Source organism: Dipodomys spectabilis, unplaced genomic scaffold (genome assembly GCF_019054845.1).
Source record: "Dipodomys spectabilis isolate Male_0828 unplaced genomic scaffold, ASM1905484v1 ptg000095l, whole genome shotgun sequence".
Taxonomy (NCBI): domain Eukaryota; kingdom Metazoa; phylum Chordata; class Mammalia; order Rodentia; family Heteromyidae; genus Dipodomys; species Dipodomys spectabilis.
This window is the reverse complement of record NW_024870772.1, coordinates 12598476-12615427: the sequence shown is the minus strand read 5'-3', so window position 1 is coordinate 12615427 and position 16952 is coordinate 12598476. Positions and strand designations below refer to the sequence as shown.

The 16952-nt window shown below is 35.1% G+C and overlaps 1 protein-coding gene and 1 non-coding gene across 2 annotated transcripts in view; one reads left to right on the top strand and one right to left on the bottom strand.

Moving 5' to 3' along the window:
• The window catches only part of Diaph3 (diaphanous related formin 3), a 446709-nt gene that overhangs the window by 270883 nt on the left and 158874 nt on the right, over positions 1-16952 (bottom strand). The window contains exons 13-16 of the mRNA XM_042685827.1: positions 16633-16751; positions 11664-11728; positions 4112-4216; positions 715-1026 (exon numbers count right to left, since the gene is read on the bottom strand). Coding sequence (XP_042541761.1) covers positions 715-1026; positions 4112-4216; positions 11664-11728; positions 16633-16751 — 601 coding nt within the window. The remainder of the gene's footprint in view (positions 1-714; positions 1027-4111; positions 4217-11663; positions 11729-16632; positions 16752-16952) is intronic.
• On the top strand, positions 14925-15005 carry Trnaa-ugc. Its single transcript has one exon. It is a non-coding gene; the product is annotated as a tRNA-Ala (tRNA).

Here is a 16952-nt window from a genome sequence, read left to right as displayed (position 1 = left end):
CACTGCGTACAGACCCCAACATCCCATAGCTGCCAGAAGTATGTATGAAGTAATCTCTGTAAGGTTACCCCCGAAGTCTGTTCAATGAAAGACAAATTTGCAGGATATTAAGATCTTCTGAGAAGAGATTGCCATGACAAAATAGTTGGGAATTTGCAACTGAATAAAGTTTAATTTGTATCTTCTCAGTTGTATTTGAGTCATTATGGATGCTCATTTGTACTTTGACTTTTAAAGGAAATAACACAAGCTGGTATGACTGTGAAACAAACTTTCTGCAGGATTAAGAATTCCTGTAAGTATCAGCTTCTGACAAATAATACAAATAATTATGTCTATTGGTAACTACCAATAGACATAAGTTCCTAAGTATAGCAACATTTTTATATTATTGAGAAATACACATACCATCACAAATATGGTGACATATCAACTTAACTACAAATCAGATCCCTCCAAAATATCACCTCCCACCAAATGGATAAACTGCAAACTCTTAGAAAATAGTAAAGGGCTTTAATAACACTTCCATTTAATAACACTCATTTTCTCTCTGTCTCTCTCTCTCTCTCACACACACACACACACACACACACACACACATACTTCATTTACTACCACTTTGATTTGGAGTCCCACTGTAAATTATATATTAGTAAATCTAAAACTAAATTCTAATCTATAAAAAAGTGTTTTTTTCTTTATGTGACTTACCTTTAACCAGTTTAATCTTCTCATGTTGATTTCAGGTTTAAATTCTTTCTTTGGTTTCAATCCAAATGGCAGTACTGGAGGAGGAAGAGAGTCTGGTCCGCTGAAAAGTCCCAGAGGAGGTGGTGGAGGTATAGGACCACCGCATGGCATCCGCACTGCAGGAAGAGGAGGTGGTGGTGGTGGAGGGGGTGGTGGAGGTGGCGCCACTCCACTAATAGGCAGTAGAGGGGCAGGAGGGACTGCTGGATGGCTGGTTCCATCTTCTTGGGATGCTGGCAAAGGAATTTTTGTACCAGCTGGCAAAGCACCAAACTAGAGAAAAAGGTAAGAATGGAACTAAGAACATGTCTATGTAAAAGTATCTTTTACCTAAATAATGTTACTACTTTAGACCAAAAGTAACTGAGTATTTTTTGTATGACTTAACTTAAAAATATTTCTTCCAATTAGGAATTATAGTTTTTGTCCTCAAGAATAAGCAATTGTCAGAATTGCAAATCGCCACTGAAAGGCAATCATGATTATATAGGTTAAACACACCCAGAAATTAGGATATGAATCTAAAAGCTCTGGAAATTAGCTATCCCAGGTGACAGGAGTGCGTAGGAGATGAGTTCACTCAGAATTTAGAGAACATAGAACATGAGAAAATAACTGTGGAATAAGAGGCACAATTTTAATCCCTAACCTCAAGAGGCCACAGAAGGAGGGATGGTATATTTGAAGCTAACGTGGGCTGCACAGTGAATTTGAGGCAAAACAGAAAAATGCTGTTACAATCAGTCAATTAGCAATCAATAAATTATCATTGTTCAGACAGGACATATATAACTAATATAGCAATAATGACATAATAATAATAATCCAAGATATGTTTAAATGGCATGTCCATATGTTATCTTGGCTCAAATCTCATTAACAATGTCCCAATGGTTTCTAATATACATTAGGGAAAAATTTCTAGGAAGGTACCTAAAAAACTATATTATAACAATTGCTCTTCCAAGTAACTTTTTTTTTAGTTCTAGATACTTATGCATTTCATAAAGTCTCTGGTACATCTTGTTTCTCTGTATGGAACTGTCTTTTCAGCTGGCCATTTCCTAATAGCCCATTTCTGCCTGTTTAAATATGTTCCTTCCCCCAAAATGAATGCTTGTTCTGCCTACTAATTTTATAGCTATAGAATATTGAATTTCTCAATAGTTTTTACCAGTGTGAAATAATCACATAATGAATCATGTTCAATTAACTCTTGACAGGGGAAGTGACATCACCATAATAATCACTAATTTCTTAGCACCAAAAGCAGCAACTAACATGTTAAAGAATTGTAGTTGATAAATGAATTAATGACAGGAAGTGAAAAGGGCAACCACTAGAACATAAACCATAAATAAAGAGAATATGCCACTTCTTCAATAAAGACTACTCAGAGCTAGCTAGGGGTGAAAAAGCTGAGCAAAGACCCTGAGTTCAAGCCCCAATACCAGTAGCAATACACACACACACACACACACACACACACACGCACACACACACACACACAAAACACCACCACCACCACTGCGCAACAATAACTTACTCAAAAATTGTGAATGTATTTTTGTAACTTAGAATTTTTAAGTAGATTTCAAAATAATTCTTGGGGAGCGGGGGGAGGATGGGAAGGGATGGGAAGGGAAAACAAAGGAGGCTACAATTGATAAGAAATGTACTCATTATCTTGCCCATGTAATTGTAACCCCTCTGTACAGTATTTTCACAAAAAAAAAAAATTCTTAAAATGAGAAGTTAGGGCTGGGAAGGTGGCTCAGTGGTAGAGCACTTGCCTTGCATGCATGAGGCCCTGGGTTCGATTCCTCAGCACCACATAAGCAAAAAGAAAAAAAAAAGCCGGAAATGGTGCTGTGGCTCAAGTGGTTGAGCGCTAGCCTTGAGCTGAAGAGCTGAAGGACAGCACCCAGGCCGAGTTCAGGCCCCACAACCGGACCCAAAAGAAAAAAAAAGAAAAAAGTTAAAAAGAAAAGAAGTTTAAAAAGTTAATAAAATGTATACTATCCCAAAACAGGAAAACTTTGGCATCAATATTTCTGCCACTGTCTGTCTATAAGTCAAATTGAAGTACAAAACACAATCAAATGATTCTTTTGTCACTTCTTTGGTTTCTTTGTTTGGGGGGGGGGGGGGGGGAGGAGGGAGGGGTTGTCAATCATTGGGCTTGAATTCTGGATAGCTTGGGCGCTGTCCCTCAGCTCTTCAGCTCAAGGCCAGCTCTCTACCACTTGAGCTACAGCGCCACTTCGGGTTTTCTGGTGGTTAATTGGAGATAAGAGTCTCACAGACTTTCCTGCTTGGGCTGGCTTTGAAATGCGATCCTCAGACCTCAGCTTCCTGAGTAGCTTGGATTACATGCACCACATGAGCCACCAGCACGAGGCTCAAACGATTCTTTTAATATACAAGGTAAAGAGTCATATAAGAAAGAGGAAAAAGTCAGTGAAATGTGGTACTTTTTTTTTTAGAACCTTAAAGAAAAAAGATCAATGAGAATAATTTTCTTAGATATAAGAACTTTTGATTGTTTAATAAAACTGAATACAAACAGCTATTGCTCAAGCAGTCTTTAGAGAGAATAACATAGCAAGTATTCATTGAGTATCGTAAAGAAAACAAAATTGCCAAAATATAAGAAACAGAACTCCCTAGATTATTCCTACACAATGATGAAAGAAAAATAGCAAAGCTGAATTTATTGCTCATCATCTTACATGTAAATCTGCATGAGGACATTTACCTATGAATATTCTTCCCTCTTACTTACATCCTCATAAAGCATGCAGATGATGTATTTCTTGCTATCTAATGTTTTATGTGTAAAGCGTGTAGGTGAGCTATCTGCTTATAATCCAGATTTTCTCTCTTTTTTTTTGTCATGTTTTAAATCTGTTTACTTTGGGAAATTGAAAAATTATCAGAAAATGTTCTCATTCCATTAGAGGTTATCTTTCCCTGCAAGGTACCCATAGGTTGAAGGTTTTGAAAAATAAATAGTTTCAGCAATAATTTCCTGTAGTGGGGTAAAGATCAGTGATGAATGGCAAATCTCACAGGATGAAACTTTCTTAACCTTTCTGGCTTAATTACCTAGGAAACATCTGACATTGGGAACAAAACCCAAATGAAACAATGGAAGCAGGGTTAATTAGTAAAAACTTACAGTAAAACTAAAAAAAAATTAAAATAAGCATAGCAGCATAGAAATACATATGAACAATATTATGGAAACATACAAGTGAAATTAAACTTTAAACATTTTGATGCTGCGAAGATGTAACATGATCTCTACTCCCCTGTTGGGGTTACAATACCAGATTCACTTGGGATGGTATTTTACCTGAGATTTAAAAGCTTGTAACTCTGCTTGAAGCTCATTAATCTTTGCCTCTTTTTTCTGCAATTGAACCTGGGTTTCCTGGTGGTCGGCAAACTCTTTTTCAAACTGAAACGGGAAAATAAGAGAGAAAGATAGAAATGAAAAGCACTATTCTTCACACAAAAATAGGACTCTTAATGATCCATCAATAGAACACGGAGTTCTGAATTAGTTTTTCAAAAGCAGTGTTAGATTTTTGATAAGTCGGCCATTTCTTTTCTCTAGGTACCTCCAAGTCCTTCCAAAATCACTCATTCACAAAAGAGGGGACAAAGCCAGAGACGGAATCTATGACCTTCTTCTCCCAGCAGAGTAAAATGGGCCATAGTTACCCATGACCTTGGCATTTTTCTCAAAACTCCCTAAATATCATTCAGATTTTGTGTAAAATAACAGAAGGCAAGCATTGAATTCTTTGCTGACCTCCACCTGGAAAAAAACTTATACCTGATTCTTATCTGCAGTTTATCAACATGATTTACAATTCCATTTTTAATGTTTTTATTAATACCTCCACTCTACTACACGAACTTATGAGACTTTTTCTTGTAGATTATCCCCTAAAAACTTTGAGAGATTAATGATAAATTAGTCTTTCAAAGCCCCTAGGGCAAAATTTTCTGAAGGGAAAACAAACAATAAAATCTGGTAAATCCAATGATCTTTCTAATTTAGTTTGACCACTCATAAATTTCCTCCTTTCACTCAAATCATTTTCACTTTGTCATCATCAGGACTGAAAAATTTGAATTTTTATAGAGTAGTATCTTATAATGAAGAACAAATATGTCTCATTCTTAAAAATAGAGAAAAAAATCATATCATCATACAAGACACAAATGTATCCTTCAGTAGCATCTGCTCTTTAAGTACAGTCAAACATCAACCAGGAAAATGGTAAGTGGCAACTTGATAGTTTACACAGGGCTTTTCTTTTAGCAATTGAATTTTAAGGAAGAGAGGCAGTTAACCACTATGTGGCTAGTAAAACTATGAGATTTTAAGTCATACTTTATACCAATTTAGCCTGAGATATTCAGATAAAACCACACTACGTCCTTACAACTAAAGTTTCAATTACACTTGAGAGAGTCTTTTTTTGAGTAGCTTAAGGTTTCCAATGAAAACTAGGCAAAAGGCAGAGATTCTATGCAGCCCCCATGAGCCACTGGCCACTTCTTTAGTTTTCAAGCATAGAAGTCATGTTTATGTTTCCTTACCAAAATTCGGTAAAAGTAGATATTTTAATTTCCATTTTATAAGTGAGGAAAGTAAACATAGGCTACTGATCTTTACTGCCATCCTGGGCTCCTTTATAAAGAAACCACTAGGTAAAAACTATCCAAAGATCATTTATTACTCAAACCACACAAAGCATGAATTAATCATCATTCCATTGCTACAAAGGCTCTAAAAAAATCTTAAATCTAACGAAGTGACTACCTACAAACCAAACCATGCTTAGACCCCAAAGGTGGAGAGATATCTGTCTTTTACAATACATGGTAATTGTACGAAATATTGGGCTTTCTTGTGATGTTTTTATATACACATATAACAAAGTTTAATAATTTTCACATACACACACACATACACATACACACATACACTATTGTCTCTTGCCCTCTCTTTCCCCTAGACCCTTTCCACCTCCCTGGCAAAAATACTACTCCTTTCATGCCTTATTTTTTTTTCCTCCACACATTCCACATATGAGAGAAAACATGCAAAATTGGCCTTAATATGTGTGTCTTATTTCATATACAAGTGCTTCACCACAGACCTGCAAATAGATTCGCTTCACACCTGGACTGAATTTTCAGCTTTTCTACTCAGGTCCTTCATCTCGTCCCTTAGAGCCCTTCTCACACTATCTTAGTTTTTCCTCCAAAGTCAAGTGTTTCAGAATGCTCGTAGCTCATACTCAGTATTCCAACCTGCTGAACTCCTTTCCTTTCATTATCCACTACAACTCAGCAATCACTCCTTCATTCAAAAAAGGGAAAAAAAAAGTGTCATGGGTCACCAAATTCCAATTCTTCTGGACTTCTCACAGCCTCATATTAGTTGATCTTTCTACAGCTATGCTACTTAATATCATAGGCCCCAGCCATAAAGTTATGTAAAAGTAAATTTAAATCAATACAAATTAAAATAAGTTAAAAATATTGGTACTCTGATATACTAGCCATTTTCAAGTACACAACAGAGATACATGGTGTCAATGGCCACCACACTGAAAACATACCCTGTGAAATGTTTCCATCTTCCACAGTAGACATGGTCGGCTCCCACATGAATTACAAACAGAAGTTGTTTCCACATGCAAGCTCTCTCTGTATGTTCCATTAGAACACAGTATTTTCTGTTGCTACTTCTTGACTGTTTCCTACCAATTTTTGCTCTAGGTTTAATATTCCCCCAAGACCCAAAGTTAATGTTGACATGCTACAGTACCTGTTACAGTACTCATCCCTCTGCTTCCCTCATTCTACATTTCTCATAATGGCATCTTCCAGACTCATTCACAAACTGCTCATTTCCACATCCCTATCACCATGCCAGCTTCTCTTCTAGTACTGAACTTTCCAAGACAAGTTAAACAAGACAGAAAACATGTTCAAACCCAAGTTTATCTTCTCTCTTACAATGTTTTCTGTATGTATTTGAATACTGCTATTCTTTGTAAAGTACAGGTCACATAATAACTCCTTTATGTTTTAAGTGTCAGTAGCTTCCTTATAATACTAACAATAGCTAAAAACACCCTGGGATCTAGTCCCAACCTACCTATTTCCCATGATACAACAAATATTGAAACCTGTGTCCTGTGACTTGTCCTTCACAGTAGCAACTGCTACAGACAGAGCTGAACAGAATATGGTCAAAATTTGGAGTAAGTACTGCCTAGTGATGAAGTAAATGTGAAATAACCACTACAAATCCCTGAATACTATCAGCACTAAAGACAGAGGAAAATGAGGCTTCACTTCAGGTTTGAGAACAGTTAGATGAGCAGTGCAGATAGCTCTTCAAGCAAAAGCAAAAGCACAGTGCATAGTTGAAGAAATGCCAAGCAACTCTTGAGAAGGGGCAGAGAGGCAAGTATGGAAACAAGCCAGAAGTAAACATAGGAATGACACTGTTGAGAAGAATTGCAAAATAAACAACCACTTTTTTTTTTTCCTAAAAGCCAGAGAGTCATGAAAGTATGTGTACTAAGAAATTAACATAATCAAGTTTATACTCTGGAAGCCCCAACTAGTATTAGTATAGAAAACAGATTGAAAGATAAATACTATCAGTGAAAAAATTAACTAGAAGGCTACTACAGACCTTAAAGCAAGGATATAGGTAGGAAGGAAATGAGATTAGAGAATCCAAAAGAATTTGTATCTGGCTGACAGAAGAAAATAAGTGCAGAGTACTCTAGGATGAATATAGTGTTTTGTAGTTTTTCAGGCTTGAAACAAAGTGTTATAATATGGGGGTAGGTGAGGAGAACAAAGATTTAAAAAATGAAAGACTGTACTGGTGGCATTAGCATGGCCTGGTTTGTGGTTATCTGGGAAAGTGCCTAGAAGTAGGATTGTTGGGTCATAGGGAAGCTCTATGTTTAGTCTTTTGAGAAACCTCCACACTGCTTTCCAGAGTGGTTGGACAAGTTTACATTCATACTAACTAGACTATGTCTATAAATCTATACATTCACCCAACAGATAATAAAAGACAAATGATTACACTTGGACATGATTAAATAAACAGCACTCAAACACTTGCATACTGAGAACAAGGGAGGAGATTCTTAGGAGAAGATCACAATGGCTCAATAGCTATGTGCATATGACCATATAAAATGATGCTTATCGAAATAAACTCCAAAAAATGGAAACAAGAGGTGTTTTTGTTCATTGTACTGTATTGCAGCTATTTTTTTTATTTCTTTTATTCCTTTAGTGTATTTCCTATTTTCACTGTTTTTTTTTTAAATTTCTGTAACATTTTTCTTATACATAAATTTATCTGATTTGGGGAAGGATAGGGGAATCACAGAAACTGTGGGACAAAGGGTGACCAATTCAACAGTAATACTCACTAGACACTATGTTAGAACTGAACTTTACAACTTGAGGGTGAGGGGGGACAGACGGGGGAAAAGTGTAAGAAAATGAGGGAAGGAGTAACACTGTTCAAAAATAAATATACTCATTACCTGACTTATGTAACTGTAACCTCTCTGTACAACACCTTTGCAATAAAATTTAAATTAGAAAAAAAAAACAAGGAGGAAAAATATTTTCAGGGAAAAGAATCATTTGGCCATCAGGATGGCAATAATCAGCTTTGCAAAACTAAAACAAAACATATGGCATTGTATATGCTACTTATTAAAGGGAGGTTTATTTAGTTCATAGCATTTGCAGTTCAGAATCTACCAACACAGCATGAACTATATGGCTAGGCTGCACTTAGATGCACAGACAGCAATGGAAGATGTGAAGAAGGAAAGGAGAACATACAGAACCTAGAGAAGGGAGGATGGGAGGTGCCAGTTGCACCTTCTGTAACTCTCTCCCTCTTCAAGGGACTGAAGGGGTAGAAGCAAGGACTATATCAGTCTCTCATGGACCTACAAACCTCCCACAAGACTGCTCTTTTTAATGCTTCACCATCTCTCATTAGTGCCACCTAGGGACCAAGCTTTTACTATTCACCACATAGGCCTTTGGAGGGAACCAATGAGACTTATCCCCAAACCACAGAATATATGTGAAGCTTGAGCTACCTATAGGAAATTCAAAAGAAATTTACATTCACTCCTCCTTGAATATTTAAACATGTTACTGTACATAGATCCCTCAGGAAACACAGAGGTATCACTTTCTCAGATAAATAATATACCCTGGATAGTCAATACTGAATGAAGAATCTCACCTATAGAATTTTATGACACATGGGCATTTCTACCAAAGCAATTCTCATACAGCAACCTGAAAATATTAAGATGTACCTTATACACATTAATAACATCAAGTTACATGTTCACAAAAGCAAAAACATCTTGTCTATTTTAATTCATCATCTTGCCAAGGCCTTGCATTTATAATTAAACTCAATAAATAATAGTTGAATGTAGTGATGAAACCACCTTTGGTCAAATCTTCTTGTATATGTTGAAAAGTTATGTCAGTATACTCGGTATCTTGCCCATGTAATTGTAACTCCTCTATACGGTATTCTCACAATAATAAAAAAAAAAAGTTATGTCAGGATTTTAAACTAAATCTTGTCTATTCTGCCAGTATTACAAACTTTGAGAGGTCATCTGCTCTTATCCTTTCTTTTACAAGTAAAATAAAGTTCACTACTGTACTGTAAGAAAAAAAAGAGCTATTTTAATGAGAATAAAAATGAAGCTTTTTGAAAACATTGGTATGTATACTAGCTTATCTCTAAAGTTCAGAAGGAAAGATGGGAAAGGTGATTACTTAGGAGACCAGAGAAACAATCAAAACTGTCAGAATTAGTACCTCCATGAACATTTAAACAATTAACTTGTCTATAATAAAACTATATTTCCTAACAAGAAAAATATTTCACATCTTCCCCTCTAAAAGAATCAGAACTGACATAAACTTTGCTTTAGATTTTTCTAATATCTACAGTCAAATCACTGTAGCCTGAGGGATATAATAAGTATCCATTAAAAACATACCTTGTAAACCTGATATGATAGCCCTCTGTTCCAAAAACAGTTGCTAGAGAAATATTACACTTACAAAATTACGCTCAGAAATGTCAAGCAACACAGTTAAGGTTGAAGTTCTGCTTAATTTCATTCCCTAGGGTAAATGTATTAGTGCCTCTGTACAAGAAGCTTGATAATTCAATATTCTCTATATACTTTCTGACATTTCTGGTCTTCATTTTTCAAATTTATGCACCTAAATAAAGAATGTGTCTAGCAACTGTGATAGCTTCCTGCCTAAAGCAACATATTTACATGTGTCCTTATAAAGCTATCAGAACAAACTTTTTGCTGATATATACAAAATGGCATGGCAATAGAAATCTTTTATGGAGCATACAATATTTTTCTGAATATACCTAAGACATAGAATTTCTTGCTTAAAGAAAAAAAAGATACAACTAACCTTGAACAAGGTCTTTCTTTTATTTATACTTAAAACATATACTTTTAAAGAAATCTACAAAACCAGTGCTATTTACCTCCATTTACATACAATATATGTGTAAAAAGGATAACATAGGGATTTATATATGAGAACGGTTTATACTACACTAATCTAGTACTTAAAAGTTTTCTAGTACATTACACTAAGGAGTGAAAGGACTTACTGAAATTAAAATATAAACTTAGCTAGGAAAAGGGTCACCCTACAATATGAACATCAAATAATAACATTTTTGATAGTTAAATGATTCATTAATTGGTTTCCCCACTGAACTCAGCCACTAAAGGGGAATGACAAACTCATATTCAAAATTTAACCCTAGCCTGTACCCAAAGGCTTGAAATGAACCTTTTAGAACTTCTCAGGTCATCTATGATGTTCTTCAGAAATAACTTAATGAAAAAGTGCCTTTCATTTGCAATTATGTATGGTCCTCAAAGTTTATTTTAAAAATTAGCATATTTATTTATGGCTTGCTGCATCAAATAGATAGCAGGTGACTTAGTAAATGTTTACTTGATGGTTGGAGTATTAGTAGTTATTATTCAATCAATGCAAAAATTCAAATCAGAAAGTTATTATTCAATCAATTCGAAAATTCAAATCAGAAAGAACATTTAAAACATTACTAATCCAATCAAGAAGTCCATGAGAAACACTCTGTACAACACCTTAATAATAGAAAGAACACTATTGTTTTTAGTCTATGAGGTTTATAGTAGGCCAGAAACAAAAGGACAGACTACCACTTTAAAGTAAGAAATGGGAAGATAGTCAGAAATACTACGAGAAAGAAACCAATGAATCTAGTAATATCTGATAAGTAAACTGAAAAGGAAGCTTTATGACAATATAATAAAGTGAAACAAATAACAAGTTAACTGTCAAAGATTTAAGATATGATTTCAATCTAACTATATTTCTTAAAACTTAATCTTTTTGATATTTTAGCTATTCAATCATTCAAAAGAACTCTTTTTATTCTTAAAAGAGCCAATAATAATTATTACATTTCTGCATAGATAACAAAGATAGTCAAAATTAGCTCTAGTTGAAGAAATAGCTAAATACACATAAACTATAGCTCATGTCAGATAATAACAAATATAAGAATAAAAATAAATCAGGAGAAGAACAAGAGCAAAAAAGGGCAAAGGCTAAGAGAGAAGACTGAAGACTTTTAAAAAAATACAGTGGTCTAGGATGTTCTCCATTAGTAATGTGCTACCTGAGGGAAGTAAAGATGACATGGGAAATAACAAGTGAATTCCTAAATGGTTCCTTATGCAATCTTACAAAATTAGTCAGTTACTCACCTTTTTATGAAGTTCTGATGATTTTTCTTCAAACTCTTCTAATTTTGCTTGATCTATGCAAACATCTAAAATTACAGTAACAATTTACAAGTCATTATAACATGTCTATATAAAATAACTATAAAAAATTATTCCAAAATGTTAGATATATCTGGTAAAATAAACAAAATGGAGAAATATCAGAAATATTAGAAAACATAAAAAAAAGTAGTTGGGTACATGACTGTAAATGTGACTACTTAGGAGGTAAAAAATGGGAGTATTATGGTTTGAGACAAGTCTGGACTAAAAAAGTACACAATGCCTCTTTCTCAGCCCATAGCTAGGCATAGCAGCAAACACCTATCATCCCAGCTACATGGGAGACTGAGATGACTGTAGTTCCAGGACTGCTTGGGAAGAAAATCAGACCAGAAAGAAAATATGCCGGTTTGGGTAGACGAAGCTGGACATGATAACGCACATCTATATCCTAGCTAAAACAGAAAGCCTAAAATAGGTAGGTCATATTCAAAGCACATGGTGCAAACCTGGGTTCTGGTGGCTTACACCCATAACCCTAACTACTCAGAAAGCTAAGAATTGAGGATGAGAATTCAGTCTGGCAGGGACAAGAAAGTCTGTGATACTCTTGTTTCCAATTAACAAAAAAAAAAAAAGCTGGATGTGGAGCTGTGGTGCAAGTGGTAAAGTATCAGCCTTCCACAAACTAGGTAAGGGACAGTGCCCAGGCCCCTGATTTTCAGTACTGGCACAAAAGATAAAGAAACAAAATAAAATCTTAAAACATAATCAGCATGAAAAAAAGGTGGTAGTTGTGTCTAACATATCCTTAGTTCAAATCTCAGTGCCACTAAAATGAAGAAAAGGAAAAGGAAAAGAAGTAAAGGGAAAAGGAAGAGAAAAAGGAAAAGAGAAAGAAAAATATTTAAATTTTAAGCTATCAGGCTAGAGGAAAAATTCCAATTTTACCATACTTTTTAAAGGTTTCTGTCATTAATCAACAAATATTTTAAAAGCTAAAGAGATGATGGCATTCTATCCAAAAAACAGGGAAAACTAATAAACATAAAATTAGAGAGAGAGAAAAAAAAAAAGAAAGTGGTAGAGCATCAACCTGGCAAGTACAGGCCAAATTCAAGCCTCAGTCCAGCCATACACTCACACACACAAAATTAAAAGTCTTAATTACAATTCACAGCAAACACCAAAGAAGCTATAATTTTGAAACATTCTTCTATCTAACAACGGAAGCATACCTTGGAAACTTTGCTGGTGGACAATAGGTATTCAATTTTTAAATAGCATTTTCTCTAACCCAGCAATTCAATATTTCAAGACATCCTCTTTGAACCCAAAAAACTCATTAAAATAATAGTTTAGGTTATAATAAATCCTCATCTATAATGATCTGGTTATATATTAACACAAGATGGACTATTAGAAGAAACAACTCATAAGGAATTACCACACTTTATCTTATGTCTTCTTTTACTGAAGAAAACTAACATATGAATGTGGTTTTAAGATACTTTACAGAAAAGCTTATACTGAAAGGAAAATGTCAAATTGTTGTATTTCCTCAATGCAGTCCCACTTCTTATTTATGTTTCATGACCATACTGGTAGTATGTGTACTACATTACTTCATAAATAAACTCTCACCTAATGGCCACAAACCTAAGCCTCAGAAAGTATGAGCCAGGTTCCATGTTCTATGCACTTCACTTAGAGAATTAAAACCTATAAATTTTAAATATGACCTATAATTTTGCTTTACTTCTTTTCTCCCTGAACCTAGAGCATTGCATAGAAGAGGAGGACTCTGGTACAAAATGATCAACAACCTATTCAATGGATTCTGATCTACAAGATGGACCATAAACATAATTATTATCTGAGAAAGCAAAGATAAATGCAAAGTGAAGTTCCTATTTTCCTAGATTATCAACATCTCTTCAACCCCTTTCATAAAAAAGAGGAACTGAACACAGAAACTAAATGCAACCTCCTATAGTTCCTTCAATTGTTCTGCTGTTTAGCTTCCTAATTAAAACTAAATGTGCAATGTTCTTTCTTTGATTTGTCTCTTTAATACATGACAAGTAACTTCTGGAAATGAAAAATGTTCTTGTCTATGTAATCCTAAATTTCAACCATTTTAGTAAAATGGTTGTCTACAGAACACTAAATATTTAACCATCTGATTCCTCTTACAGAGACAGGCTCTTCCAAGTCTCTACTACAAAATATTAGATTATCTGTGCCCTACAGTTTCCAAGACTTTTCTCTACTTACCAATGTCACATAGTCTTCTCATCTATTCATAAAAATATACTAACATTCTCTCCTACATTTAAGTGTAAGAGTTAATTCTAAATTTCATACTCAGAAGAATTAGCTTATATTACGTAAAGATCTGTAACTTTTGCAAGCAATATTCAAAGATAATGTTTCCTTTTTAACAGTTCCATGACAAAAACTGAGATTGGGGATAGAGGCACGGCACAGTTGGTAGAGCATTAGCCAATGAGTGAAAGCATCAGGTACAGAGTTCAAGTCCCAATTCACAAAAAAAAAATGGAAAACATACTCAAGAAAAGAAATTCCTAGTTTCCATATGGAATATTTTTAGCATAATAGTAAAAAATCATTCCACAAGAAGCCATATACTATTTACCTGCATTATTTAACTGTAAACCCCTATGTATATCACCTTTATAATAAGAATAAAGAATTTTTTTGCATCATTCCACATTTTAGTTGGCTATATATTTAGTGCATTTTTTCTCAATTTCTGTGTTCACTTTCCTACCCTCAGGATCTTCTAATTGTTTGTCAGCACTGAAAATCAGCATGTTCTATATCAATATCACTAATATTAACCAGTCTCTTATTCACTCACTATACAGCCCACTGTCCATTGGTTTAGAACAGAGATCAACAGTGGGCTTGAATAGCCTTTTCAAATCATTATGCACAGTCTGAGGTAACAACAACATTTAAAAATGGTACATCTTAGTTACAGTGGAATTACACCTATCAATGAACATTCTATACCATGTTACTTTTAAGTTGGTGTACTCAAGTGTACATCTTTGGAAGTATTAGGGGGACAATACAGAATTCAATGGAAAAAGGGTTAAAAAATACAGCAGTGGAGCTCATGGACACTGATGAATGCTAACTATACAACTCCTAGGTAGAGATGAGAGGGAAGGACTTGGAAAGCATGAGGGAATAGAAGATATTGTAGAAGGGGCTAGGAAGGTGGCTCAGTGGTAGAGCGCTTGCCTTGCATGCAAGAGGCCCTGGGTTCAATTCCCCAGCACCACATAAGCAAAAAGAAAAAAAGCTGGAAGTAGCGCTGTGGCTCAAGTGGTAGAGTGCTAGCCTTGAGCTGAAGAGCTGAGGGACAGCACCCAGGCCCAGAGGTCAGGCCCCAAAACCGGACCCCCCCACAAAAAAAAAAAAATACTGTAGAAAAAGAAATGTACTCATTACCTGACTCATGTAATTGTAATCCCTCTGTACATCACTTCTAAACTAATAATATAGTAAATTAATATTAAAACCAGATTTTCTACCAATGGAGTTTACAATGGTCATTTGGAAAGGAGTAGTTTGCTGACAACAGCACATCTTCCAAATGTTGACACATCTCTATATATAATATGAATATAATCATAGAGGTTAATCTCTCCACTAACCTACTCAGGGGGAAAAAATAGTATTGAGAAGCTGTCAAACTGATAGCAGTGGATATGTTTTCAAAAATCCCAATTTCCACTTAAGAGATCTAATTTTCTCATTGGCAACAAATTTTGTCAGTCATTCAAAGTATAGGCTCACTTCATTTTATTTTTAAGAAAGTGTGTTCTAAACATGGAAGATAAAGTAGCCAGTTTGTATGACAATCTTTCAAATAAGAAAGAAAATTTAAAAGCCAGTTTTTTAACAATTCCAAGCACCAGAAAAGCCTTTTTTATTATACTTTAGTAGCAAAAGTACTTAATGCACATATTCCATTGGTTAACAAAGAATGGTAAAAAGATAAACTCAAGAAAAACATTTGAAAAAATTAATATTCTTTTCTTTTTTTTATTGTTTTTACTTTTCTGGGTCTGGTCGTGGAGCCTGAACTCTGGGCCTGGGTGCTGTCCCTCAGCTCTTCAGCTCAAGGCAAGTACTCTACCACTTGAGCCACAGCGCCACTTCCAGCTTTTTTCTTTTTGCTTATGTGGTGCTGAGGAATTGAACCCAGGGCCCCATGCATGCAAAGCAAGAGCTCTACCACTGAGCCACCTTCCCAGTCAATATTCTTTTCTTTTTTCACAGTCCTGGGAATTGTCCCTGAATTGTTTTGCTCAAAGCTAGCACTCTACCACTTTGAGCCACAGCATAACCTCCAGTTTTCTGGTGGTTTGTAGGGAATAAGAATGTCACAGGGTGGGCTGGGAACGTGGCTCAGTGGTAGAGCGCTTGCCTTGCATGCATGAGGCACCACATACACAGAAAAAGCTGGAAGTGGTGCTGTGGCTCAAGTGGTAGAATGCGAGACTTGAGCTGAAGAGCTGAGCACTAAGGCCCAGAGTTCAGCCCCACAACCAAAAAAAAAAAAAAAAAAGGGTTTCACAGCCTTGCCTGTCAAGGCTGGCTTTGGGCCATGATCCTCAGATCTGTCTCCAGGCTTGAACCACCCATTGGTAATCAGCTAAAACTGATATTCTTAAGACTGCAAATAAAATTCTTAAAACTTGGCAGTTTTTATTTATCCTGAAAATAAACAACACTACCTCAGAATAATGCTACAATTTCATAAACCATTGTTGTCTAAAACAGTGTAAATCATTGAATCCTAAGGAAAAAGGAAAAAGCTTTAGCATCAATATGAAAACAATCTAGGCTAATCCATTAAATAAAAAAAAAAAAATAGTTATTTCCATTTAAGGAACAGAGAAAGACTCACCTACAAATTGACTTAAATCTAAATCTAGTCTTTTTCGATAGGTAAAGTCTGGATCCATTCCATCTCTGTGCAATACAATCTGGGAGACACATTCATCAATTAATTTGAAGTACTGCTGTCTAAAACAAAAGAAAAAAGGCAGATTAATCATAGTGAATTTCCTTATAATGAGGTTCAAGATATGTTTTACAAACTTTAAGGAAATAAACCATGCTTCAAGATGGTTTTTCTAATAAAAGCCAAACGCTTATAGAATTCTTTGGCGTTATGACAATAAATTAAAGTGGTTATATTTTAAAAGTTGTCATACAGAGATGAGC